General features: G+C 35.3%; 1 protein-coding gene across 1 annotated transcript in view; it reads left to right on the top strand.

Annotated features, from left to right (window-relative positions):
• CWC27 (CWC27 spliceosome associated cyclophilin) overlaps positions 1–26,484 on the top strand; it is a 182,848-nt gene that overhangs the window by 131,395 nt on the left and 24,969 nt on the right. The window contains exons 12-13 of the mRNA XM_026498896.4: positions 18,006–18,115; positions 22,825–22,928. Of these exons, the coding sequence (XP_026354681.1) occupies positions 18,006–18,115; positions 22,825–22,928 (214 nt within the window). The remainder of the gene's footprint in view (positions 1–18,005; positions 18,116–22,824; positions 22,929–26,484) is intronic.

A 26,484-nucleotide genomic window follows, 5' to 3' on the forward strand; every position in this document is an offset into this window, starting at 1 on the left:
CATAAAAGTGATTATGAATCTGCCTTTCTGCCTGTCTTCTCAAAATGAAAAACAAAACAGAACAAAAAAAACTCAAAACACTGCATATTTAATATGAGATTTTATTCTTTTGTGTATCTTGGACTAAAGTGCTTTTGTAGTAACATAAATTAGCTACTGATATATTATTTACTACCATTATGTACTTTTTAACAAAATAGATTATCAGAATATATTGCTTTGCTATCAGATTCCTCCATATTTTGCCCACATCATTCCCCTTTCCTCTTTACAGAAAATTATCTCTCCTAGCAATCATTCAAGCCAGAACCAGAATCAGAATATTCCAAATGCTAAATAAAATTATTTTTAATCAGTCAAGTAAGGTGAGCATGCATGATTGTCATCTATTTTGTTAGGTAGTGGAGAAAAAGACACTTGTAAACTCTTTTACCTAAAAGGCATTATTTAAGGCATTTAAATATGTTGAGATACTAATATGCTAGCTATGTCTATAGACATAGACATAGACTATAAATGTGTACACATTATATAATGTGTATAATAAATGCATATAATGAAACATCTAACACTAAAACTATCCTGAATGTGATTTATTCCCTCTTTGACATTTCAAAATACACTTCTGAATTTTGTGGCTCCTTTTGGTGAATGTCAAGGTTATTATTTATCATTGCCTTGTGAATAAGCAGGTGTTCAGGTTCACAAAACTTGCGGAGAATGGAGTGAAGGACATTCAAGTTCCTTATTCAGTGAAGAAGACACAGTGGCTGCCCCTATGTTCTAATATGAGGTTAGAGGATGGAATAGAAGCAAGCCCTTGGGCTAGATTGGTCTGGGACTTGACAATGAATACATCTATGCTAAGTTTAAGAAAGGTGTTTATTAATGAAACCAGTATTTCCATTTGCCCTTATTAGCTTTTACAGTTATAAAAGTTACCTGTCTCAAGTTTTACATCTTTCTTATAATCAGACAAGCAATTTCTTTTCTGTCTGATTTTTATATGGACATCATAGGTTGTCTGTGGTTTTTGGTTAGCACGGTGAGAAGTCAGCCCTCTCAGCTGACTAGGACTTACCATTCTTGTCTTTACTATTACTCTCATGCTTAATCTGCTGATGTAAAAGGACCAAGCATAAGCTTGCATCAAAAAGAACTCAGTTTAGTTGCTAGTATGCATATCTATGTGGCCACTTATTATTTCCTTTAGATTTACATTTTTCATCTCATTGTTTGAGTACCTTCTTTTCTATACCAGCCACTTATTTTACTTTCTTTGATCCTTTGTTTTCTAAAAACTAAAAACATTTTTTTTATCGGCAACTTGTGATAGTTCCATTCCAACAATGTTTCTATATATCATCTTACTGCTACTTCCTAAAAAGGAAACATTCCCTCCAGCCAGCAACTGTTCCACCTTGTTCCTCATCAGTAGGGCTGGCACCAGTTCAAGTTCTGTCAACACTGTTCCATCAGATAAAGCTGTTGGTAAAAGAAAGGATGAGGGGGGTAGTGTGCATGCACACGATTCAAACACCAATGAGCAAGCTAACAGCATTCTACTGCTTCCATGTTAGCCTGCATGCCTGTGCCTTGTTTGAAGTCTACTCTAATTCAGCTGTACCTTAGTGCTTATAGTGACACTTGATCATGTATGTATCAGCGTCTGTCTGATAATAATCTACTCATTTGAATAAGAGCTCAAGTTTTCTGTTTTTCATTGACAAAATGGCTAATAATTAAGCATATGTACAAGATCTTTATGTAAACATCATTTTTAATAGGCTAAAAGCCTAATCAAAATATAAGCAGGATGCCTGCAATCTGTTATCATCTGTATTGTTTCACTAGTTATTAACACAACTGGATAAGCTTCACTTTTTGAAAATGTTGATAGCATGGAAAGTTTCAGTTTATCTAGTATAATGATGATCTTCTATAAAGCAAGAAAACAAGTGTCAGACAGAAATATTCCCTATGGACTTCCTCTCCCTGTGGAGAGAAAACTGGCATTACATGTAAAGTTTTTTTGGATAGAGCATTATAAAACATATCACTGTGATTGCTGAACCTCCCCCCAGAGTTTCAGATTCAGCAGGTATGGGATGGGGTCCAATAATTTGCATTTCTAATAAGCTCCCAGGTGATGCTGATGCTTTAGGTTCAGGGGCACACCTTGAGAACCACTCCTTTACCCAACATTAGAGGAGTGGTTTCCAAACATCAGAATCACCTATTTAAAAAACAAAACAGAGCAACAAAAATATCACTGGGTCCCAAGGAATAACCCTCATTCTGAACACTACCAGACAACCATGTTGGATCACATTTTTTATTATGTGATCGGTTGTTACTTGTGTCAAATCACAAAAGATTTAGTCAAAGTCTTCAGTCTCTGAATTCTCTCCAGTTAGTATGATCCTTGCCAGTTCTAAGGGCACAGAATTTCCAGGCAGTTGCACCATCTGTATTACTTGCTTCATCTTTACCTTGCTGCTCTTCTGTGAGTCTCTCAGAATCCCTTTATCTGTTAGTCTAGACTACAGCTTAGAGGTTAGAGCAGGGTTTTTCAAATTGTAGCCAGTAATTAACTGGTGGATCATAAAAATCAGTAGCATATCTTAACCAACATTTTTTTTAATTTAATGAAATGACATAGATCAGAAAACATAAGAGTGTATCACATGTAGGTAGGGTAAATATTCTTTTATGAAATTTTGAAGTTTTTTTCTTTATATTTTCTTGAACAATATAAAATTGCCCTTTTGTAGATAAACAAAACATAATGTCAGTAATTTCGTATGGTTTAACCTTATATACAGTTTTATATGTTAGCTATATACATATATGTGTGTAGAGTTAATATGAAAAAATATTTCCTGTGATACGTCACAGTACAAAGAGTTAAAAAAAAACCACTGGGTTTGAATAAATGTCTGATAGCACTGTGCTAAATAACCCTCCCCAAACCCACAGAATGTTTTTCTGTAGTTCTGAATTAGATGGTCTCTGCTACGTAGAACAAGACTAATTCATGGGAAACAGTTTATATTTAATACTGAAACTATTAATAACTAACAGTCATAATTAACAGTATTCCAAGTGCTTACTTGAATTCTGGTGTGCAGATGAGCTATATAACATTCAGATATCACAGCGGTGAGAACTGTTATAGTGAAGGAAAGCTTCACTGAGGAAGAGGGAATGAAGAAATGAGCCTGCCTAGAGGAAAGGGCACACTCCTGTAACATCTTCATTTCTGTACCAAGTAGTTTATAGAACCTTGATTCCGTAGAAGAAATAATCTATAAGTCAGAAACCATGAGTAGTACCCAGCTTTGATGAGGATCAGTTAACAGTTTGACCTTGACAACCACTAGCTTTAATGTGGTGAAGGACTTTCTGAATGGGAAGACTTACCAATTTTAGAGCTTATAGTACCCTACAGAGAGTTTTTAATTTTATTTAGTTGATGTTTTTTAGTTTTTCTTTTAGATGTAATTTTTCTTTTAAGAACCTTGGGAAGGGACGCCTGGGTAGCTCAGTTGGTTAAGCTTCTGCCTTCAGCTCAGGTCATGATCCCAGGGTCCTTGGATTGAGTCCCGCATTGGGCTCTCTACTCAGTCGGGAGCCTGCTTCTCCCTCTCCCTCTGCCCCTCCCCACTGCTTGTGCTTGCTCTCTCTTTTGCTCTCCCTCAAATAAATAAATAAAATCTAAAAAAAAAAAAAAAAAGAAAGAAACTTGGGAAATGTAGGAACTATAACCTCAGGGAAATTTATTATCTTACTTAGAAAATAAAAAATTTCTTAAGATTTCCTAAACTGGGGGCACCTGGGTGGGTCAGTCGGTTGAGCATCTGACTCTTGGTTTCAGCTCAGGTCATGATCTTGGGGTCATGAGATCTAGCCCTGCATCAGGCTCTATGAGGAGTCTGCTTGAGCAATCTCTCCTTCTCTCTCTGCCCCTCCCCCCACTCTCTTCCTCTCCCTCTCTCTCAAAAACATAAATCTTAAAAAAAAAAAAAAGAAAATATTCCTAAAATGAATGTGAAATCCAAGACCTCAGGGAGAATTATTTTGGATACTGTTTTATTGTCTAGATACCTAGATGTATTTTTAGAAAAAAACATCATTCATCACATGTCAATGAGGGGTTAGTGTTTGCATATTTTCTTGAGTGAATAGAATTAGATTTAGATCTGAAAAGACTACAATATCCTCAAAACAAATCTGTTCTCTGTACATTTTTCTTAACAAACTCCACCCCTTTCTTATAGGTTTCTAGTGTCTTATGTCCTACTGTGACCCTTTTAGCCACAATTTTTCTGTTGGACTATTTTAACAACCTGCTAACAGGCTGCCAACAGATCTCTGTTGCTAATCTCAGATCCTGCCAATGCATTCTGTGTGTGGCTTTTCTTAAACACAAACTTGATCATGTGTCAATCCCCTTCATAAAATTCTTTAATGGCATCTCATTTCCTACAGGATGAAATCCTTTGCATGCCATGCAAGGCCCTACATGGCTGAACTTTGCCTGCCATACCAGTCTCATCTCTCATTATGAGTCCTGTGCTCCATACAGGCTAAATTTTTTTACATACCAACCTATTCCCCACCTCAGCCTTTGCTGTCACAACTTCCTCTTACTAGAATACTTTCCATATGCAGTGAATATGGCCTCAATATTCAAGTTGCTGTTTAAGTCCATTTCTCTAAGATGCCTTTTCTAATTTCTCCTTCATCACTACACCAATGGTTCCCAAGCTTTTCTGTACATTAGAATCACCTGGAAATCCCAAAGCTCAAGAAGCGAAATCCAGGTGTCAGTACTTTTTGAAGTTCCCCAGGTATCTGGTCAAGATGGTTTAAATATTCATCTGTATCTTCCTGGAGTTCTTTCATTTTTTTTACTTTTACTTTAACTGCTTAAGCCACCTGAAAATTATTTTAGCCCATGATGTGGGGTGAGGATACATGGTTTGTAATTCAGCAGGTGAAAGAGACAAACTACCAATAATACAGCATGGTATATATTCTCATGAACGTTTGAGGGAGCAAAAGAAAGGCAATTAAATCTAGATGGCAACATATCTTTCTGGATGCATGCATCCAAGTAGAATTATTAGTTATTGAGATCATTGGTCTCCAAAAATGTTTTATTACACCTACAGAATGAAGTTTTTTATTTTTAACGGTTTTATTGAGATATAGTTCACATACCATACAATTCACCCATTTAAAGTGTGCAATTCAATGATTTTTTTTTTAAGATTTTATTTATTTATTTGACAGAGAGAGACACAGCCAATGAGAGAGGGAACACAAGCAGGGGGACTGAGAGAGGAAGAAGCAGGCTCCCAGCAGAGCAGGGAGCCTGATGAGGGGCTCGATCCCAGGATCCTGGGATCAGGCCCTGGGCCAAAGGCAGATGCTACAACTGAGCCACCCAGGTGCCCCAGTTCAATGATTTTTAGTATGTTCATAGATATCTTCAACTCTCACCACAATTTAGAACATTTTCATTATTTCTAAAGGAGACCTTGTACCCTTTACCATCTCCTGTTACAGACTCAGCTTCCCCTCCCCCAGCCCTCAGTAACCACTAATCTACTTTATGTCTCTATAGATTTCTCTGTTCTAGACATTTCATATGTGATTGGCTTCTTTCACTTAGCATATTTTCAAGGTTCATCTGTGTTGTAGTATGTATCAAATACTTCATTCCCCATTATAGTTAAATGATATTCCCTTTTATGGCTATACCACATTTTATTTATCTATTTGTCAAATGATTGACATTTGGGTTGTAAAATAAATTGTGAACATTTCCAAAATATGTATTTTTAAATGTAGTTATGACTCATAATTAGGTATTACCAAACATATATATTATGTACTATATATATAACATACAACAAAAAAATAGTAGTTTAAATATAACTAACATTCTTGGGGTACCTATCTAGCTCAGTTGGTAGAGCATGTGACTTTTGATCTCAGGGTCATGAGTTCAAGCCCCACGCCGGGCACAGAGCTTACTTTAAATAAATAGATAAACAAATAAATGTATTACCAATAAACAAATAAAGCATTCTAATATTTTCTTTTCACCTCTCAAGTGGATCATTTTATACACTAGAAACCTCTCAACTTTTACAAAATTTTGAAGCTACTGGTTCAGGTGAGTAAGTTAGTGGAAAGAAAATGTTCCCCTCAGAGGATACAGTGCATGCAAATGCATGAGATGAAAGAAAGCATAGTACCTTTTCTTATCTTGCAAGTTGTGTGTATGAAACACATAGTGGAAAGGATATGGAATTTTTCATGCAGTCATTTTTACCCTCTCCCTTACGATAATAATTTAGGCTTAATGACAGAACATCTATTTACTCTTCAAACACCTAAGAAAGAATAATAAATAAAGGTTTTATTATACTATGTAAGTCCCTATTTTTATTATTATTATTTGGCAGTGTATATGACACACTGTATTACTATATTTTCTCTCTAGAAGCAACCTTCAGTTTGGTCTCCTTTCAAATAATCCCAACCAAGAATGAGAAGCATCGGTTTCCTTTTTACCACTTTTGTCTGGTTTATTTCTAAACATCTTATTTGCAGTATTATCTGTGATGTAAGGAGAGTAGCTGAGTCTGTGATAGAAAAACAACTAAAATAAGTCCTTTGTACTTTGCCTTCCACAAAACCCATAGAGAAGTCCCTTACACTTTATGGCACACTGATGAGTTGCCATATGAGGCATATATTGAAGAATAATTATGTTTATTCTTACTGATTTGATTGTAGTTAAAGAGAAAATGGTTGCAGTATTTATATTTACTACAGCCAAAGACTTGCTGGTCTGTGGTATCTTGTGAAGATGTTAGGCAGACTATTGGGATAGAATCCAGTCAACTCAGTTTCTCAGAAATATTTCTCAAGGTTGGCTTGCATATTTTTCTATTATCCATACTTTTACTGCCTTGGATATCTTAACAGTGTAGCATACTAATTAATTTACTACATTAAATGCCTTAAAGGAAATAGTAATTAATAATGAATTTACCATCTAAGACAATAGATACAAAGCATCTGTGAGGCAACTCAAGCCTTCACTCCAATGAGTGATGAAGCTGAGAATAGAATGTGAAGTTGCTAACTCAAAATATTGAACCCAGTCCATTCAATGTGTTGGCTTTGTTTTGTGACTAAGCCAAAGGTGTTTTTTTTTTTTTTAAATAATCAGTGAGAATGTGTCTGTAATTATGTTCTAATCCAAAATAAGAGGGTGAGAAATTTTTCACTTCACCAAGAAAAAAATACAAGATTGCTTTAGTTAACAGTTTCAGCTTATGAAATTAATCAAACCCAAATAATCCTTCTTTATTAAAAAATTAATTAATGCCATTTCAGAGCTCAGGCACTTTAAAAAATAACTGTTTTTCTTTCCCCAGCACATATGTTTTTGTAATGTAGAGTTCAGAGACTTTAACTTTAGTTGATATACCATCCTAATGAGTATTATATTTCCATTGTTTCCTGATCATTTTTTGGCTGCAGGTACCACAAAAGAAATGTTCAGAGACATTAAGCTTAAGGTGGCACCTGACAACTGCAGCTTTTCAAGGTCTGGGACGAGGAAGGCCAGTTATTCAGACTCCCCACTCTCCCAATTACTTTTTCTAGGAATCCATTTTCCTCTGAAAAACTACTTTCCTTTTAAAAAGACATCTTAATTCATTTAAATAATATCTGTCAAGTATCTGAAAACTTATAAGCACTGTTTCAATCTCTAGACAGAAAATGGTGAATAAAACAGAAAAGTTCCTGCCCTCTAGGAACTCACATTCTTGGGTCCAGCTATGGTACCCACCTCAGTCAGAGCTCACTGGCATACACTCATCACATGCTTTTCCAAATTTCAACTTTTTTCAAAAGGATAGGTCTTTCCAGTGGCAACTCCTTCCCTGTTACAGTTAAATAATTTATCATGCATAAAGCACTTAGAATACTGACTGGCACGTGGAAAGCACTATTTGTACAAATGTCCTACAGGTAGAGGATAAATAGAGCAGAGCATTTTCCATCCTACCGTATGCCAGCAGATAGTGCTTATTCTTTTTTTTTTTTTAAGTTTTTATTTTTTTTAAGTAATCTCTACACCCAATGTGGGGCTCAAACTTAGAACCCTGAGATCAAAGTCTCATGCTCCACCGAATGAGCCAGCCAAGCACCCCAGACAGCGCTTATTCTTAAGCAAATTCAGATATATAGGTAAGCATCATGATAAGAATGCTACATTTGAACATCCAAATTTATGGAAGTATAAATTAAGTTTTGATAATTTGCTTCACAAAAGGATTTTCCACATTTCTTCCAATTATAAATTTTCCTGGTGCTTTGAAAATATGATTTAATATACAGAAATATTTTTTATTCAAACAAATATATTAATAAAGTGAAAAATATATCTACTCCTTGCTGCTTCAAATGAGATTTAATCTTTTGAAGGGAGCCATAACTATAAAGTAGCTTATAGACATAAAATATGATACCCTATATTCAATGCCAAATAATAATACCTCATATTTATATAATATGAACAGTTTACAAAGTCTTGTCACATGCCTCTTTACATTTAGTTCTGTAACAGTCCTGAGAAGTAGGTTTAACAAGTCCTGTAGTTTCTGTTTTGCCAACGAAGAAACCAAAGCATTAAAGACATTTAGTACTCAGCCTAACTGAAACACAGTTGAGGAATCAGAGCTTCTGTCCAATATTCTTTCCACTATAAAACTGCAAAGCATTGTTTCCTTAAGAAAACTAAAAACCAAATAAATAAAAAATAAAATAAAATAAGCCACAAGCAAAATGACCTGTTAGCTGGAAGCAAGAATCAGCAGACTGAGGGCTGGCCTACAGCTCACAGCATTACCAGTAAGACTAAGCAAGGTGACCCCCATCCAACTCAGACTCCAACCCCAGTTCCAGAAAGCATATCTGAACACAGGTCGACTTCAGATGAAACATAACTGGAATACCTTTGTCCTACCCTCACCTCATCTCAAAATTTAGTTTGTTAGAGATATCATTTAAGATGGGGAATGAGGTAGAGGGGTGAAATCTGAATCAGAATAAGTGTACCTATAGTAGAGAATGTGGTCTAGGCAGGTTCAAAAATTCTGAGACAATGAACACAGCCAGAAACAACTGGGCATGGTACTTTGAATTGTACATACTTTCACATTTAAGTGAGACTATTCTGATAGATACGGTAAAATAATTTTACCAGGATACTTTTCAAAGTGCCTTCCTAAACTAATTAGGGAAAAGTCCCAACAAGACTTTGGGAGTCAGTCTCTCTCTCTGTCTCTCTGTCTCTCTCACTTGCCTTTGTCCTCTTGTTCACTGAACTACTGAGGAAGGCATTGTTTTCATTAAGAGAAGTGTGGGCATCAGGAAACTTGCAACTTTAGCCTCCGATTTACCAACTAACTCAAACTGGTATCATAATAAGAAAATATGCTTTAAATTTTTATTTTTGGGGGGGAGATGAGTTCAAACAACATACCAATCTAGGGTGGTTCAGCACACTTCATTAATTTTACAAAAGGCTCGCAAATACTTGTAAATGATTTCCTTGCACTATAGACCTGCAAGGTATGTCTTATGGCTACTTGTTACTTACCAAAATAAAATTCCAATTCATTAATCTCGCACTTAGGTACTTGCACGATCAGATTTTTCTTACTTTCCTTATTCCCCATCTTATTCACCCATTCTTCACTTTCACAGAACATTTTTCCTCTTTCTCATGTGCATCCTGTCCTATGTTGTCTTCCTGCTTGGTTATGATGTCTCTTCTACCTGCTATGGCTTATTCTTCTTTCTCCTACAAGGCCCAGTTACGCTGCCACTTTCTCCTCCCAACTTTCCCTTTGTCTCCTCTGCATGAATTTCCTAAGTATTTTATCAGGACCTCTCATGTCATTTGTACCACCGCACAGTTAAAAAAGTATTAACTGTCTTATCCCTTTTGCAGCCTATAAGCTCCTTAACATCAGGAACCATCTATGTTTCACTCACTCCCACATACACTAGTGCCCCCTTCGCGCCCATAACTGCTTGCAGTGTGAAAGAATAGAAACAGCATGGGCTTTGAAGTCTGACAGCCCCGATTTCAAATCCTTGCTCTATCATTTACTAGCCATATAACCTTGGGCAAGATACTTAACCTCTCTAAACCTGTTTCCTCTTGCATAAAATAGAGACGATAATACCTATTCTGTTGTTACAAGAAACAAGAATTAAGTGAGAAAACAGGCACAGAGTTCTTAGTATTATATCTCAGACATGCTAGGTCCTAAAAAGTGGTGATAGTACTAGTAGTAGTAGTCTTAACTTATATTTTAGAAGCCACTTTATTGCTTCAGTGCCTCAGCCGCACAGGGATAAAACGAAGCCCATGCGTATCACACATGCAAGTATTTAAGGACTATTTTGAACTGGTCTGTAAACTCTTATAACTACTTGGAGAAAAGTACCTCATAAATTTACTACAAAACAGTAGAACTCTCCTTTGAGTGCTATTAGAAATGCAGATATTCTGCAGTATTTAATTTACTAGGATAATCATAGCCTTAGGCAATTTTAGGTAGCAATTCTTTCTTTAGTATCCTCACTGATTGGCTTCATGAAATCTTTTTATCTTGAAGAATTTTGTATTTTTTTATCTTATTGCTACAACACAGAGTATAGAATTTGTAGCTTCCATATCTAGATTGACGGTCAACGTAGCGATGTTGTCAAAATGGCCATCAAACTGCAAGAACTGTGGGTCATACCATCTGGAGAAGTACAAAGTGTGCTCTGTTGAGAAACCTGAGGGCAACATCAATCAATCTCTGTGCTGATCCTAGGGTCCAAGTGAGGAAGAATGAAGTAAATTTGAACAGAAACAACAGACTAGAGCTGACAGGTGGAAAGCTGAAGCCCCCAGAAGTAAAGCTATTCATGTCCCTTAATAATTCTCAGTAATCATTTTTATATTGTAATTGTTTCTTGTGATCATTATTAAGAAAAATGGAGAAACATCTGATAAAAAGCTTATCAGATAGAGTCTATATAACAAAAAATTGTATTATTAATTTAAAGCAATTTCATGTTTAGGGTTCAGGACCTGTCTTTACTGATATAATTTCTCTTCATCTCTTAATTTATAAGTTCATTTAATTCATTTGAATTGATTTTTAGGATAATACTCTGTGGTAACTAATTTATGTGTTGTTATATAAGTTATTACCAATGTGACTGCTATCTGAATTATAAACTCAACAAAGCAAAATGCTTGGGAAAGTAAAAGATAAAAATTAAGAAAACTCCTAATTAGATAATTAAATCTATATTGAAGAGTCATGCCATTTTATAAATGGTCACACTGTAGTATAAATGTGTATAATTTCAAAGTGATTATTAGACTGTAATGAAACACATCTGTGGTGATTATACATTCCAGAGAGAAAGTACACATGGTAGTGTATGCAGGGATGAAACAACATTAAGTTGTCAGAAGATCTGGTTTCTGATATTCCAAGCTTAGCACAACCATTTGACCTCTCTGAACCTCAGTTTTTTCATCTGTAAGGGAACAGGTTATTGCTGCCCAAGAACTTCTTAGTACTAATATTTTGTGTTGTGATTGTGGATCTACTCCTTTTATAGTGAATTTAAAAATTAAGACTAAGTAGCCAATAGATTATAAATATACAGAACCCCTAGATATGAACTCCCTTATTCACAGGCTACTCCTGTTAGAAATGTTTAATGGAAAATACAGCTGAAAATCAGTATTTTTGTGCAGAGATAAAAGAAATAAAATCTAGTCAGGCCGAAATTAAAAATGCTATAACTGAGATGCAAACCCAAAAGGAGGCCATAAAAATAAGGATGGACAAATCAGAGGAGTGAATCAGTGATATATAAGATAAAACTATGGAAAATAATGAAGCTGAAAAGAAGAGAGAAAGAAAAGTAATGAATCACAAAGGCAGACTTAGGAAACTCAATGACTTATTAAAATGTAGGAACATTCATATCATACGGAGTCCCAGAAGATGAAGGAGAGAGAAAAATGGGCAGAAGGTTTATTCAAACTAATTATAGCTGAAAACTTCCCTAATGTGGGGAAGGACACAGATATCAAAATCCAAGAAGCATAAAGAACTCCCATTAAATTCAACAAAAGCTGACCATCGCCAAGGCATATCATAGTCAAATTCACAAAATACAATGAAAATAAGTATTTTTTGTATTTATATTCCAAAATGAAATACAGTGTGAAAGTCTGGATTAATTTAACTGTATTATAACTTGTTACCTTCACATTTCTCAAATCAGGTAATAGAAAAACACAGGAGAATATTCTGTATTACTTTATTTTGAGGATTATTTTAAGCCTAAAATAACATGAAGCAATGAAGCTAGGATGAACAACAGGGAAAGAAAAAGAAAAATTCCATGTAAATGTAGACTTAATTCCATTTAATCACTGTTCAGTGTTGAAGCATATGTCATTATTCAGTGTTCAACCATACTTCAGGTAGTCTCAGAATTATTTAACCACTTTTGACTTATTTTCATGGAACTGTAGGCTTATTTTGACCACCAGATGGAGCCAGTATTGTTCAATTTGTAACGTAAAAGATATGCTGAAAATAAAAAGTGGTTAAATAAAATGAATAAATCATAGATTTCTTATTTTAGTTCATAGTACAGAAAGAAATAAAATTTTCAGCCTAGTCTTCCCCTAAACTTCTACCTAGTCTTTGTAATGTGCATATAGACGCCTCTATTAAATAATTTCTTTATTGTGAGTAATTTTCATCTTGGCAGTTTCATTGGATAAAGAGACCAGTTTTCTTCTGATTCACTTTTTAAAGATGTCATCTAAGCAACTTTCAATTATCTTTAAAACAAAATTAGTACAGGGCGCCTGGGTGGCTCAGTTAATTAAGCATCTGCCTTCAGCTCAGGTCATGATCATCGGGTCCTGGGATGGAGCCCTGCGTCAGTCTTCCTGCTCGGTAGGGAGTCTGCTTCTCTCTCTCTCTCTCTCACTGTCCCTCTGCTTCTCCCCACTGCTTGTTCTCTCTCCCTCTCAAATAAATAGAATCTTAAAAATACACACACACACAGAAAACCCCCCCAAAATTAGTGCAAATTTAATCTCTTGTCATTCAATAAATACTATGGATTATAATTATGAAAAATTATAATAAAAAGTATATTATATGTAGGCTCTCATCTTAATGTCAGAGAATATCCCCATTGTCATTTCCATGATGGATTTTCCTAATAAAACAAACCAAAAAATAGGCATTCTGACTGGGGGGAGGATATATAGTTTATCCCCAATAGCTCCTCAAGGAGATGGTAAAGCTACAACTCTGTAAGAGATTCTACCCAGAAAGCTTAGTGTTCAAGTAATCAGAGGTAACTGCCTTAAAGTTGACTTCTACTCCTCTTACCTATTTAATACATGTCAGAAATCATTTATCTGTAACTCAATTTAACAACTATCTATTGAAAAAGTATTTGTATGCTAAGGGCCCTAAGCCCCTACAAGTCCCTCAAAAAGTCTTTCATTCAGCAAGAGCAATAAGGCAACTATGGATACTGTTGTAATTTAAGATCTAAAATTAATCAAATTGTTCCTTTGTCCATTCAGCTACTATTTATTGAGTATATACTATATGCAAGGCATATGTAGGCCACAAACAGGGCATAATCCCTGCCATGTGTGTTTGTAGCGTAGGGGGCAATACAGACAAAGAAGCAGTTACGATTTAGTGTTTAAACTGTTTAAAGGTTCAAATGAAGGGGAAAATATGACTAAGGATTATCAAGAAAAAGTCATAAAGGATTCTTCCTAGGTAGAAATTATTTACAAGTACCCACTATTTGGCAAACTCTGTTTCCCATTTATTATGGCTGGGAGGAATTAAGAACCTTTTTTGGGTAGGATTTTATTTCATCAAACACATCCAACTGGTGACCTGATGACTTTCTATGTCAAACTGGAATATTTTCTTGTGTGTCAAACGTGAAGAAGAAACAACCAAGCTGGTTAAGAACTTATCATTTAGAGCCAGACTACGGGTTTATATTCTCATGTTTATAGTCCCTTAGATAAGTTACTTAACCTCTTACTACCTTAATTTCCTTATCAGCAGAATAGGGCTAATATTATGCCTTCCTTAAAGGGTTGGTTTATCAGGATTAACCAAATAATTCAGGTACTGGTATCTGGCACATAATGAGTACTTAAAATGTTAACTATCATGGATATCTCTTTTCAAGTCTGGTACTTTTTCTAGAATTAAGAACTGGTGTACGTAAAATTTGATTAAAAAAAAAACAAACACTTTTTAGCTTCCAGAAAGTATGGTAAGATACAGCTACGTATCACTGGCATTGATATTTTCTGATTCCATTAAAGTCTATCTCTTTTGTTTTCAAATGCTGTTTACTATTAGCAGTAACATATTACTTTTATTTATGTAAAAGTTTTTGTTTATTACGGGAATTTTTTTTAAATTTCATTGAAGTACTGGATCCCAATATATTTAAAATAATTTATAAGCGGCCTTACTAATAGTTTTTGATACATACTGATTATTCAATAAGCTTTTTTAAAACAATGAATGAATGTAACAGCTACTTGGAGCTGTTAAGCTCCTTGAGCTCTGGTCCTGAGACAGTGGTGGGAATAAGCCCTTTATCTATAAAATGAGATTTGTAGATGGATACCATTGGTTCATTAGCTAAGTAACCACAGTTGAATAGTCATCGTCCCTTTATGTTCAGAACAAAAAGGTTTCACAGTGAAGAGATTCAAGTGGAGCAAGGATTAAGTTTCTGACTAGCTCTCAGAGGAGAGGTTAAAGGCATTCTTTATAACATGCAGGGACAGAAGTGCAGTACTTAACTTTGTCACCTAAACTAAGAGTCAGAACACATGTTTTAGCCCAGGCTCTGCTGCTGATACCTGGGAGACTGGCTGAGTAACTTCACTTACCTAAACATTGGTTACCTCATCAATAAACTGAGAAGGTAGATGAGAAGATCCTCAGGGTAACTTCTAGCTCTGATGCTCTAGTGAACTGATACTCCAGTGATAAACTGTTGATTATAGTGATGTTGGACATTCTCTTCACCAGAACCTTTCACATATATTACCTAGTTTTATCTCAGAGATAGCTAAGATACTTTATTCTAACACTATAACATATATAAGCTTTAAGCCCTCTAAGGAATCAGTAGTTTGAAACTTAAAGTCAATGGCTTGATTTCTTAACTTCATTTCACCCGTTAGATTACATAATAGAATGAAAAGTCTGTATCATTTATGTTTTAGATGCCTTTCCTAGCATTTCTCAGAATGCCCACATATGAGAGACACTAGGTAAAATTTTATTTTCTGGATTGAAGTTTTAGTTGAAGTCAGTAGGGCACAGTGTGGGCCTTTTGTATCATACAACCCTGGGCTCAAATCCCAGCTTTACCATATTCTAATTCCTGTTTCCTCATTGGGTTTATGGATCCTTCACAGATAATGAAAGCACTTTAACATGATGCCTAACATATACCCTTTAGTAAATGTTCCCCCCCCCATTCTTCATTCCTATTTATTTAGCATGTTTTGTAGAAATTTCAGTTAATGATAAAGAGTCATCATACTACATTATTATTTATGAATTATCTACTGTATATTGAGATTTATAAGAAAATTAAAAGTAGAACAGCCTATACTTAGAGAAACTAAATTTTTCAAAGTCCTTGTGTATTTTATTAGCCAGTTTTATGTCACTAAAATCATCCAGTCACTTATTCAATTTTTGTTTATTCAGGGGGATTCAAGCACATGAGAAATGAATGTGCTACTTCCTGTTCTGGCAACATGGACTGAGTTAGCACAGACCTTCCTTCACCTACAAATATATAGAAATGCTGGATAAAATATGATCCAGCCCAATTTAAATACTTAGCTAAGCTTAAGAGAGAGAGTGAAAGAGAGAAACACAGAGAGAGAGAAGGTAAGAAAAAAAGAAAGTCCTAGGTACCAGAAACAAAGGGGAAGCAAAACCAGAGCATTAAGTGGGCAAGCTGATGTTACAGTTGCCCAGGGGAATATTGGAACCAGATGTAGGCTCTACTACCTAGAAGCTGGGAGATTTAATCTCAGACTTGGACAGAGATGTGGCCATGGCTCAAGAGAAATGGGAACTAGAAAAACTGTCCATCTGGTCAGGAAGGCCACAATGAAGCTTGTCATGTTTCAGACCTATATGTGGGGGAAATTAAAAACCAAAAAAAGTCTCTCACAAAAAATCAAAATTCTAAACCTCTACCAGGCATAGCTACAAAGTCTGAATATACACTCCCTATATGGTACAGGAATCCAAAGCCAAGAAATTAACTTGAAAAAAAAAATGGCTCTAAATCACTGGAACCCCTAAATTGCCTGATAGAAACAAATGCAAAAGTTCTTTGTAGAAACTTAAACAATCCTGGGTGCCTAGAATTCCTATGGAGCATGATGGAGATGCAGCTCTAGCTAAAGATAAACTCATAATGAAAAGTTAGAAAACACATAGAGAAATGATGAGCCTAGGAAGAGAGTCAGAAGACATAACAGAAAGATTCCCCAAGAAGAATCTGAAAGATACAACATAACAAGTGTTTTAAATTATTAAAAGAGATTTTTTTAAGGACTAAATATCATAATAAAAGACTGAGACTATTAAAAGAACAGGTGAATTTGAAGAATAACCAAAAAGAATACCTAGAAATAAAAAATATAATTATTAAAATCAATGGCTCAGTTTATGCCTTAAAAACTGATTAGATACAACTAAACAAAGAATTAATGAACCGAAATATAAAACTAAGGAAATTAGAGTATACTGCTGAGAAATAAAAATAAAAAATTAACGTGCTGTGATTATTCATAGTTGATCATATTGTAAAGAGAAGTACTCATACTAATGTGATATACTCAGTTATGAAATAGAATAGTTGACCAGATTTTTCACACAGTTGGGTTTATGCAGCAAATGTCACTGCGTTAGAAAAATCTCAAACAAAATGGATGATTGCTAATACACTGCACATTAATAACATTCTTCAAACTGTGTAACAAAGAGGTAAGCAACAAACCAAGGCTTGAGTACAAAGATTACTGGCATTCTTGATTACATCTGGCTCATCTTGGTTTGCCAGCCAAAGATAAGAGATAGGTTGTTGTTTTTTGGGTTTTTTTTTTTTAATCATAAATTTTCATTAATATGTGTGCATGTAAGTTAATATAAAATGTTAGTACTTTTTTCTTGAGACAAAACTGTGCTCCATAAACCCAGATGTTAACTAATCTTCACAGGGAAGTACTGCAGGATCAAATCTATAAATTGGTTTTCTAATTTCTAACTTAGTAAAAATTACTTTGATCTGCTTCTGATAGCTGTCCTGACTTATTTGTTGGATACATTTGTTTTTTATGATGACATCAAATTGAACTTGTTTATTAGTTGTTGTTGCTTTAACTAAGGAACCAAAGTGGCAGGCAACTGGAAAATCAACCAATATCAAATGACTGTATCTTATAAAAGCAGGAGAAGAATGTAAAATAGCAATGCTGAATTTTAGGAAAATCTAAATTATTTTAAAAGTGAGATAGGTAATTTTATACTCAAGCAAGTGAGAACAACTACAATAATACATTATATAATAAAGATGTTTATAAAACTGGTTGACATATTACCATTGTTCACTGTCTAGGTAGGAAATAGTTGTGGAGCTGGAGCCAATTATTGGTTGGATTTTTAAATGGGTGAAAACCAATTCCAGGTTCTGACCTCCTCTTCTGTAATAAGCACAGACATTAAAATGAAACCACACAGCCTTTTTACTATTTATTCTAAGAATATTCTGTTATTCTTCAGAGGAAGAAACTGCTCCTGATGGTGCTGTTGCAGAATACAGAAGAGAAAAGCAAAAGTATGAAGCTCTGAGGAAGCAGCAGGCAAAGAAGGGAACTTCTCGGGAAGACCAGGTAACTTCATAAGCCTAAATCCATATGTAATGCATTGCCTTTTAATTGTTTTCAGGTATTGCTAATGAAGCCTAATTTGATTATATGTCGGAAAAACACTACCTCTTAAAAATGAAAAAAGATATATTCATATAGGGTGGGGTGACAAGGACCTTGGCCACTCATGTTCTTTCCAGGCATTGTAGGCAAAAAGCCTAAAACTTTCAGGTTTCAATCTGTACTCCCAGTATCAAGCCCAGAAACCTTATATTTTGTTTGTTTGTTTGAAATTCAAATAACTTTTATTTAAATTGACCAGGAACCTTATAAAGCCACATATTCTCAGATAGCCAGGTAGAACCTTTGTCTAAGTAAATATTATGAAATGGAGAAGTGAGGATTATAAATGATGAAGAGATCTCTTCTAGCACAGCATCTCACATGCTGACTAGCCAGTTCTGCTCGAAATTATATACTGCCTGTAAATAAAGCATTCGGTCCACTAGTTGACTTTTATTGTAAATAATATTACAGGACTCTGCTTACTTCAAATAATTTCTGAATTATTATTAACTAATAAAAAATAATTAGAAATAATAATAAAAAGAGATAGCTCAACAATCTGAAAGTCAGTTTTATACACCATTCAACACCTGGCATTTGATAAATCTCTTCAGCAGCCATTCATGTTGAAAAACTACGGGGAAGACCAAAATCATTTATTTTTGGTGCTTCCATAAATATCTATTTGAGAACATGCCATTTTAGGTATATAAATAAAACAGGCAAAATAAAAGTTAAAAAAAAAAGCCCAAGTCTATGTGGATAAATTAATATAATCAGGCTACATTGTAAATGACACCTAATTACTGGTAAAGAAGGATCATACATCAAGTACTTAGCATGAAATTAATCATAGGGAAAGTTCTACAAAAAGTCAGGTACAGGAAATTGTAATTATAGAGAACGAATTTGAGCAATTTTCAAAAGAAATGGCACTTCAAATGAAATTAAGAAAAGTACATTATTAACTTGTTTTCATGGAGTCACAATGAGTAGCAACTACAGTCAATATACTACCAAAGATACCCTAAGGATCACTGTCATTCATGCACTCTGCTTTTTTGCTTCCTAGCAAATTATTATTAAGAACTGTGTACTAATCAGTGTATTTGGGGGTAAACAAGGTGGACATATATCTGTCCTCTCTGAGCTATTAGGAAAAAGAGCCAGTTAAGTAATACCAATAAAAGAGAGTGAGCATTATGACAGGTTAAGTACAGGGAACTATGTAAATGTCTAACAGTAGGACCTAACATGGCCTAAGAATCTAGGAAGACCTCCCTGAGAAAATGATTGGTCAGTTGAACTGTGAAGGTTGAATAGGAGAAAGGTAGCCAGGCAAAAGGAAGAATATATGAAAAATATTGGATCTCTTTGCAAAGAACTATATGTATGACTAACATAAACTAAGAGAAAGATGAGGCTAGAGAGGTAAGCAGAAGCCAACTTATGAAAGGTATTTTTGAGCCATATTAAGAAATTTACATTTACCCTAATGGCAGTGGAGAGCCACTGAAAGAAGGAAGTGATATGATCTCAGATGCAGTTTAGTAAGATCCCTCCAACCTGGCTGCAGTATAGAGAGTATACTGAACCAGGACAGGACCAGATGTGCAGAGGCCAGCTAAAGAGACTCTTCTGTATAGATACACATGCACAAAGTCTGCAAAGGCAGGGCCTCTTCAAATCAGTTTTCTCCTGCTAGAAGGCTCTCACCATGCTGAAAAGCCATGCTATAAGTAGTTGGCCATTCATTCCTTCAGCAAAAACCAGAAGACTAACTCCCCTGTAGATGCCAAACAGAAATGTCCCTATGCAGATCCTATCTTCTTTTATTTTATTTTATTTTATTTTATTTCATTTATTTACTTAGAACAGGAGCAAGCAAGAGAGAAAACATGAGCAGGGAGGAAGGGCAGAGGGAGAGGGAGAAGCAGACTCCCTGCTGAGTAGGGAGCCCAAAGCAGGCCTCTATCTCAGGACCCTGGGATCATGATCTGAACTGAAGGCAGACACTTAACTGACTGAGCCACCCAGGTGCCCCCAAATCCTATCTTCTTTAGTGTATGTTGTGCCCCATTATTTTCGTGATGTTTGCTTTTCTGCCTAGTGTCTTCCCTTGACTTTAGGGTGCAGCAGAGAAAGTCCAATCTTGAATACAAGAGAAGCTAAGAACGGCCAGGAGGATGTTTTTTGTTTGTTACAGTCCCCCTTCTCTGAGCAAATGCTAGTAGCAGGTTAATTGGCTCTAAAAACAGACTGCCTTGCCATTTTCAACTCAAGGAAAAAGATCCAGGTCTAGCGTAATTTTCTAGGAAGCTTTTAAATTTGATTCCACTAAGAAGTCTCCTTTGTTTTCATTTTTCTTTATGCCTTTAGAAAAGACACTTCCAAGTGTACAAAGGTCCACCATTAAAAATTGATGAGGCTGGGGTGCCTGGGTGGCTCAGTCTGTTAGGCACATGATTCCAGGGTCCTGGGATCAAGCCCCTCATTAGGCTCACTGCTCAGCAGGGAGTCTGCTTCTTCCTCCCACCCCCCCACTCCCCCTGCTCATGCTCTCGCACTCTCTCTCTCTCAAATAAATAAAACCTTAAAAAAAATTGACAGGATTTACTTTAAGCTATAGATATAGAAACATGCATATGCAGATATATTTTATATAATACGCATATAGATATATAAGCTCATACACATATACACAAAAACACCTAAAAAGCCTTGAAGGATATTTACCAAAATGTCAACAATTGTTATTCCTAGGTGGGAAAATAGGTATTTCTGTTTTGCTTCTGCTTGTTTTCTAGTATCTCTAAATTAAACTTTTTCTTATTATAAAGCAAATACAATAAAAGTTTGTAAACACAATGTTTTTATTTAATGAATGAGGTTTAAAAACAAAGAATGCGTTCTTTTATCTGTTAACACTGCTTGAAGAGCTTAATCGTTTAATTACTACTCTGGAAACAGATAAAATATCTAAACCCTAGTGCACTAGGCAGCCCTCAGAATGCCTATGAGGATATTCTGTAGGAATTTATAGTGTTTCCCCAAAACTCATCTCATTCACCAGCTATGTCAGTGTGTCTATTTTCATCTGTTGTCCATGTGGGCATTACATTTTGCAGAACTTATAAAGCATATAAGGTACTTACACTGTCGTTTTTAGCAATAACTGCCTTTGATTCTTGCACCACCTGTCTTTACTGAGCTTAAGTTCTAGACCACCAATATCTACTTAATTTTTTTCATGAACTATGGTCTTAATGGTATTTCCTAGATAAATTAGAGAGCCTAGAAATTTACTGTGACTCCTTATTATACTTGTTATTCACATACTGAATTATTATACCTCTTTTTCCTTAAGAAATATGAAGATTTTGGGGCACCTGGGTGACACAGCAGTTAAGCGTCTGCCTTCGGCTCAGGGCGTGATCCCGGCATTATGGGATCGAGCCCCACATCAGGCTCCTCTGCTATGAGCCTGCTTCTTCCTCTCCCACTCCCCCTGCTTGTGTTCCCTCTCTCGCTGGCTGTCTCTATCTCTGTCGAATAAATAAAAATAAAAAATCTTAAAAAAAAAAAAAGAAATATGAAGATTTTAGTACTGAATTCAATATGTCAGTATCTTAATTAGACATTTGATTGTTTAGACAGGTATTACTTCACCCCATTTCACAATTACATACTTTTTTAAACAGTAGGATAAAAAAAATTTTCCAACTTTTGTTCTCTGCTCAAATTCTGGAGTCAACTGTTAAGTTACAGCCAGGGGACAACATGATTACAAAATTGTAGGCACTTGTTGTTTGTTACCCACAAAGGACACGGGAGACAAACAAAAATCAGAGAAATGGCCCCTTTTTTATTAAAGCTACTGAATCATGGTATTTATGTGCCACTTCTTTTACTTAACAATAGAATATAATACTTCATGAATATAATTTTTAATAATAGTATAATGACGTAGTCACTGCTTTTTCACAAATTTATCTAGTTCATTATTGATAGACATTTTAACATGTTTCTACTCCTCACTTGTATGAGTACTGCTGCTGCGTACGTCTTTTGCCTAAGCCATTTTCTGTGTTTCACATAATTTTTCTTCATGGAGTCCCAGGATTGAAGTGATTCAATCAAAGGGAATGATCATCTTAAAGTTTCTGACAAATATCAATAGCTTTCTAAAAATATCATTCCCATTTATCCATCTTCCAGCAGTTAATGTGTTCATTCATTTTACCTTCCTTAACAATGAACTTTTTAAGTTTTTTGGAAATTTGTTCAGTGACAAATAGTGTTTGTTATTGGTGTTTTATTTTTAATTTCACATATTTTAGTAAAGTACATCCTTTCCTTATGGACATTAAAAATTAGCCATTAACAAGCATGCATTTTATTGTTTAAGCATCTTTTATATAAGCAAATTTATGTTCCCCAAATCAGAAAACAGTCACATATGTCTGAGGGAAAATGTCAGTGCAAATGCAAACAGGGCATGTGTCAAGGTCACTGTTGCAGTTTTGTTATTTTCCTTCAAAATTAAAAATTAAAGTGCTTTACGTGTTAGTAAGTGTTTCACATTTTATTTTCTACCAAACTTCAGTGTCTCTTGTAAAATTATATTTATCCTTACCAGAAAACTTAGCAATGTAATTGTATTCCAGACCCTGGCACTGCTGAACCAGTTTAAATCTAAACTCACTCAAGCAATTGCTGAAACTCCTGAGAATGACATTTCTGAAGCAGAAGTAGAAGATGATGAAGGATGGTAAGGGTTTTAATTCCTCTGTATTAATCATGAACAAACAGGCTCAGGGCAGAGACACTATTAGGACATTCCCACTACCTCGTCCTCTTTTTTTTTCAGACTTCACCTTTCATCATACCCTTGTCATTATAGGGCCTCAGCTCCTTTTGACTTCATTTCACTTGAGTAAGCATTTATTGAGTGCTTGGTGTGTTCCCAGTATTATGCTAGCCAGCGGAAATATACAAGAAATATGTGATACTCTCCCTGTCCTAAATAACTTTCTAATATTGTGAAAAAGATAAGATTCACATTAAACAGCTAGAAAGCAGCCTCAAAAGATTCTAAATCATTAATTTTTTACACTTTCCCACAAACATTTTAGGACTCAGTAATACATTTCATAATCCTACTAAGTTCCTCTTAAAATTTATGACCTACAGGATCCTAGCAATTCATACACAGTCTACTTATTTTTTCTTTGGCTATTTTTCAGCTTTTTAAGACACTGATAAGAAATAAAGGAATTAATGACTCGTACATGTCCTATCCTTAGCACTTTATCGTATAATGGCAAAAAGAAAAAAAAAAAAAAGGAATAAGAATTGTGCTTTCCCTTATCACACTCCTCTGTCCTCCAGTTGACTTCACATGTAGTATATTAGGACTCCCCACACCTAACTGCCCTCACCTCCCACTCCACCCTGGCTCAAGCACATTGCTGCAAGCAAGCCAGTGGGTCACCCCCCACATATGACTCACCCTCTGGAGCCTCTGAACTGTCACATGTGCCATTACCCCAACCCAGAATCATAGCCTCACTCCTCTCTGCCAGACAGCATCTCTCTCCTATTTCAAAACTGCTCAACACTCCCATCCTCCAGGAAACCAGTCAGCAAGATTTGTTGAGCACTCACAAATCTAGAGGGTGGAGGAAAGAAGGCTGGGACACACATTTAAAAAGACATAAAAACACTTATTAAGAAAACATTTAAGCAAGTAAGAGTCTACAGCTATATATAACTTTAATCAAAAGGGCTAAGGGGATGATTATTTGAATGGAATCAATCCTACCTCCCCTAGGACCCCCTAAGTACTTATGTATTTCTCAAAATATAGTTTCTGTATGATATAGGTTATGTTTGGGTTTTTTTTTTTTTAACCCTGAGACTTTTTAAATTGGTTTCTATTACTTATGTGTATTTGTTTATACTTAAATTCAAAGTTGCTTAAAGGCAGAAGCTGGCTTCTCCCACTGTCCTGTGCCAAAGGGGAAGGCTCAGTGAGTGTTGATTGACCCATAGAGATAAATGCACATTACACAGAAGAACTTTCTGTTTTTTATATGACTGGACAGGTTTAGTTTTATTTTGGATTCCTTGAATGTCTCAAAATATCTTTCAAATGTTTTGGGTTCAGCCACCACACAAAAAAATGTTTTGCCAAGTCCTCTTCCCCTTATTTTTGAATCCATATGCATTTTTTAAGGAAACATGATCCATGTGTTTCTGATTCATTTACACTTAACTCATCAAGATGGTGTTTTGTAAGAGCAGTTTGATGCCCAATAAGTTTTTTTAACCTTTTTATAAGCCATTTAAGTCCTTTTTTATTGAACAGGAAAGTCACCAACAAATTTAAACCCAGAAGTTTCATTTGAAACTCATAACCCGCAGGATTCAAATTTACTTTTAACTTGGCAACACCATTTAACTTCCCAAGGTTCTTCCTAGCCACTTAGTTCAGTATTCCCTCATTGTGAATTCCTCACTAGCTTCAGATGTCAATTAGTGTTTTTAAAATTGTCATCCTTGCTTTTGTTGTGATTTCACAGTACAATCTATGTTCTAACATCCTCATTAGAAAGTAAACAAATAGAAAAACTTTACCAGATGGTAAAATCACTGGTCAATGACGTTGACCACTTCTCCATCTGGGGAACAAAAATAAGTGGTAAAGGAAGGGTAAATAAGTTAAAGACACCGTTACCAGGTCTTCAGGGGATTCACTTCTACCTTCAATTGCAGTCTCCTTCACAGAAAGTCAGAACTGTAAACTATGTACCTGCACATTTTTCGTATTTGTTTTATTTGACATCTAATAAAATACCTTTCGTGTTCAAGGCACTAAACAGAATCATACAGCATACATGGGACCCTTTTTACTGCACTACAGACTATTGAAATTCTGTAACCTGATAAGCAACAATGTCCTTTCTGTTCATAAATACACCCGTTCAACTTTATCAGGTCTCTGGTGATTTAGATCATCTCTCATAAAGTATATTCCACTCAGAAAAGAAGTCTTGTATTCAAAATGATTTATGGCAAATATTATAAGTGCATGGCATGTGCATGTGTGTTATGCATAAATTACATGGTTACCAGACTATTTTGTAGGTCACGGTTACCGCTTTTCTAAGAAGTGAAAGTCAGCCAGTGCTGTACTACACTGTCAGGGTCTGTTATCTGAGGTAAAATGATTGCTTCTCAGACATTTTTATGTGTCCGCATGAGTGACCACACATTGAGGGATCATTTTCATTTTCTGTCAAGATAGAAACCATTACCAATTTGTTATGTTTTCTTTTACTTGGCAAACTGTTCTATTCGCATTTTTGGCTGAGCTGCTGTATTGGCATGGTATACAACAGACATTTGGGTACCATTCAGCAGCATTCTACTTTTTATAAAAAAAAAAAAAAGTGGGGGGGGAGAGAAAGAAAAGAAATATGATTCTATTGTAAACACTGTATACGGTGTTTGATAATTATTCCCAGATTTCACTGTCTAACAAGGCATTTAAAGAAGTGTTATTAGTCGATCTAAGCTGAAATGTGTGATAGAAATTTTTCACTCAAAATTATTAGGATTCTTCCTTTGTTGGGATATATGCTGCCAATATTTGGTGGCAGTGATGGCTCCCAGATTCCAGTGTAGCAGCTAAAGTAGCCTCTTTGCCACTACATTCCTTCATCCCACAGCATCGCACTCTTATAGCTATAGAATCCTTCTTCAAGCATGGATTTTATAAAACCGATTAGATACATGGCAGGAATCATCAGCCAACAGATTCATATGACCATGTGGACGAAGTCCATATGCCATTTTGGGTTTAGTTAGATAAAGCTTGGTTAGCTCCCAAAAAAGTTTGAGAGAGCTGTGTCTGACAAGATAATAGAGAGACATAGCAAAGAAAGCCACCTGCTCCTACAGAACAAAATCAGCATTCCAAGGAGAGGAGAAAAATTAAATCTGTGAGAGTAAAGTGTGATTTTGTGAACAATTAACTATTGACTACTAAGTTCCATTAAATCTAAGAGTAACCTAATACTTTATAACAAATATACATGATAAAATAATAAACAATATAAAGTCTCTCTGCTTTGCTCCCTCCTTCTCTTCTCATCTCTCTCCCCTCTACCACTTTCCATAACACATATAGTACTCAGTATCATAAGAATTAGAGAAACACTAACAATTCAATGGTTGCCTCACGTAAATATTTTAATAATTATTTTTATTATATAAAGAAAAGATGTTCGCTATAGCAAAATCAGAATACAGACCCCTTAAAG

Source organism: Ursus arctos, unplaced genomic scaffold, assembly GCF_023065955.2.
Source record: "Ursus arctos isolate Adak ecotype North America unplaced genomic scaffold, UrsArc2.0 scaffold_5, whole genome shotgun sequence".
Taxonomy (NCBI): domain Eukaryota; kingdom Metazoa; phylum Chordata; class Mammalia; order Carnivora; family Ursidae; genus Ursus; species Ursus arctos.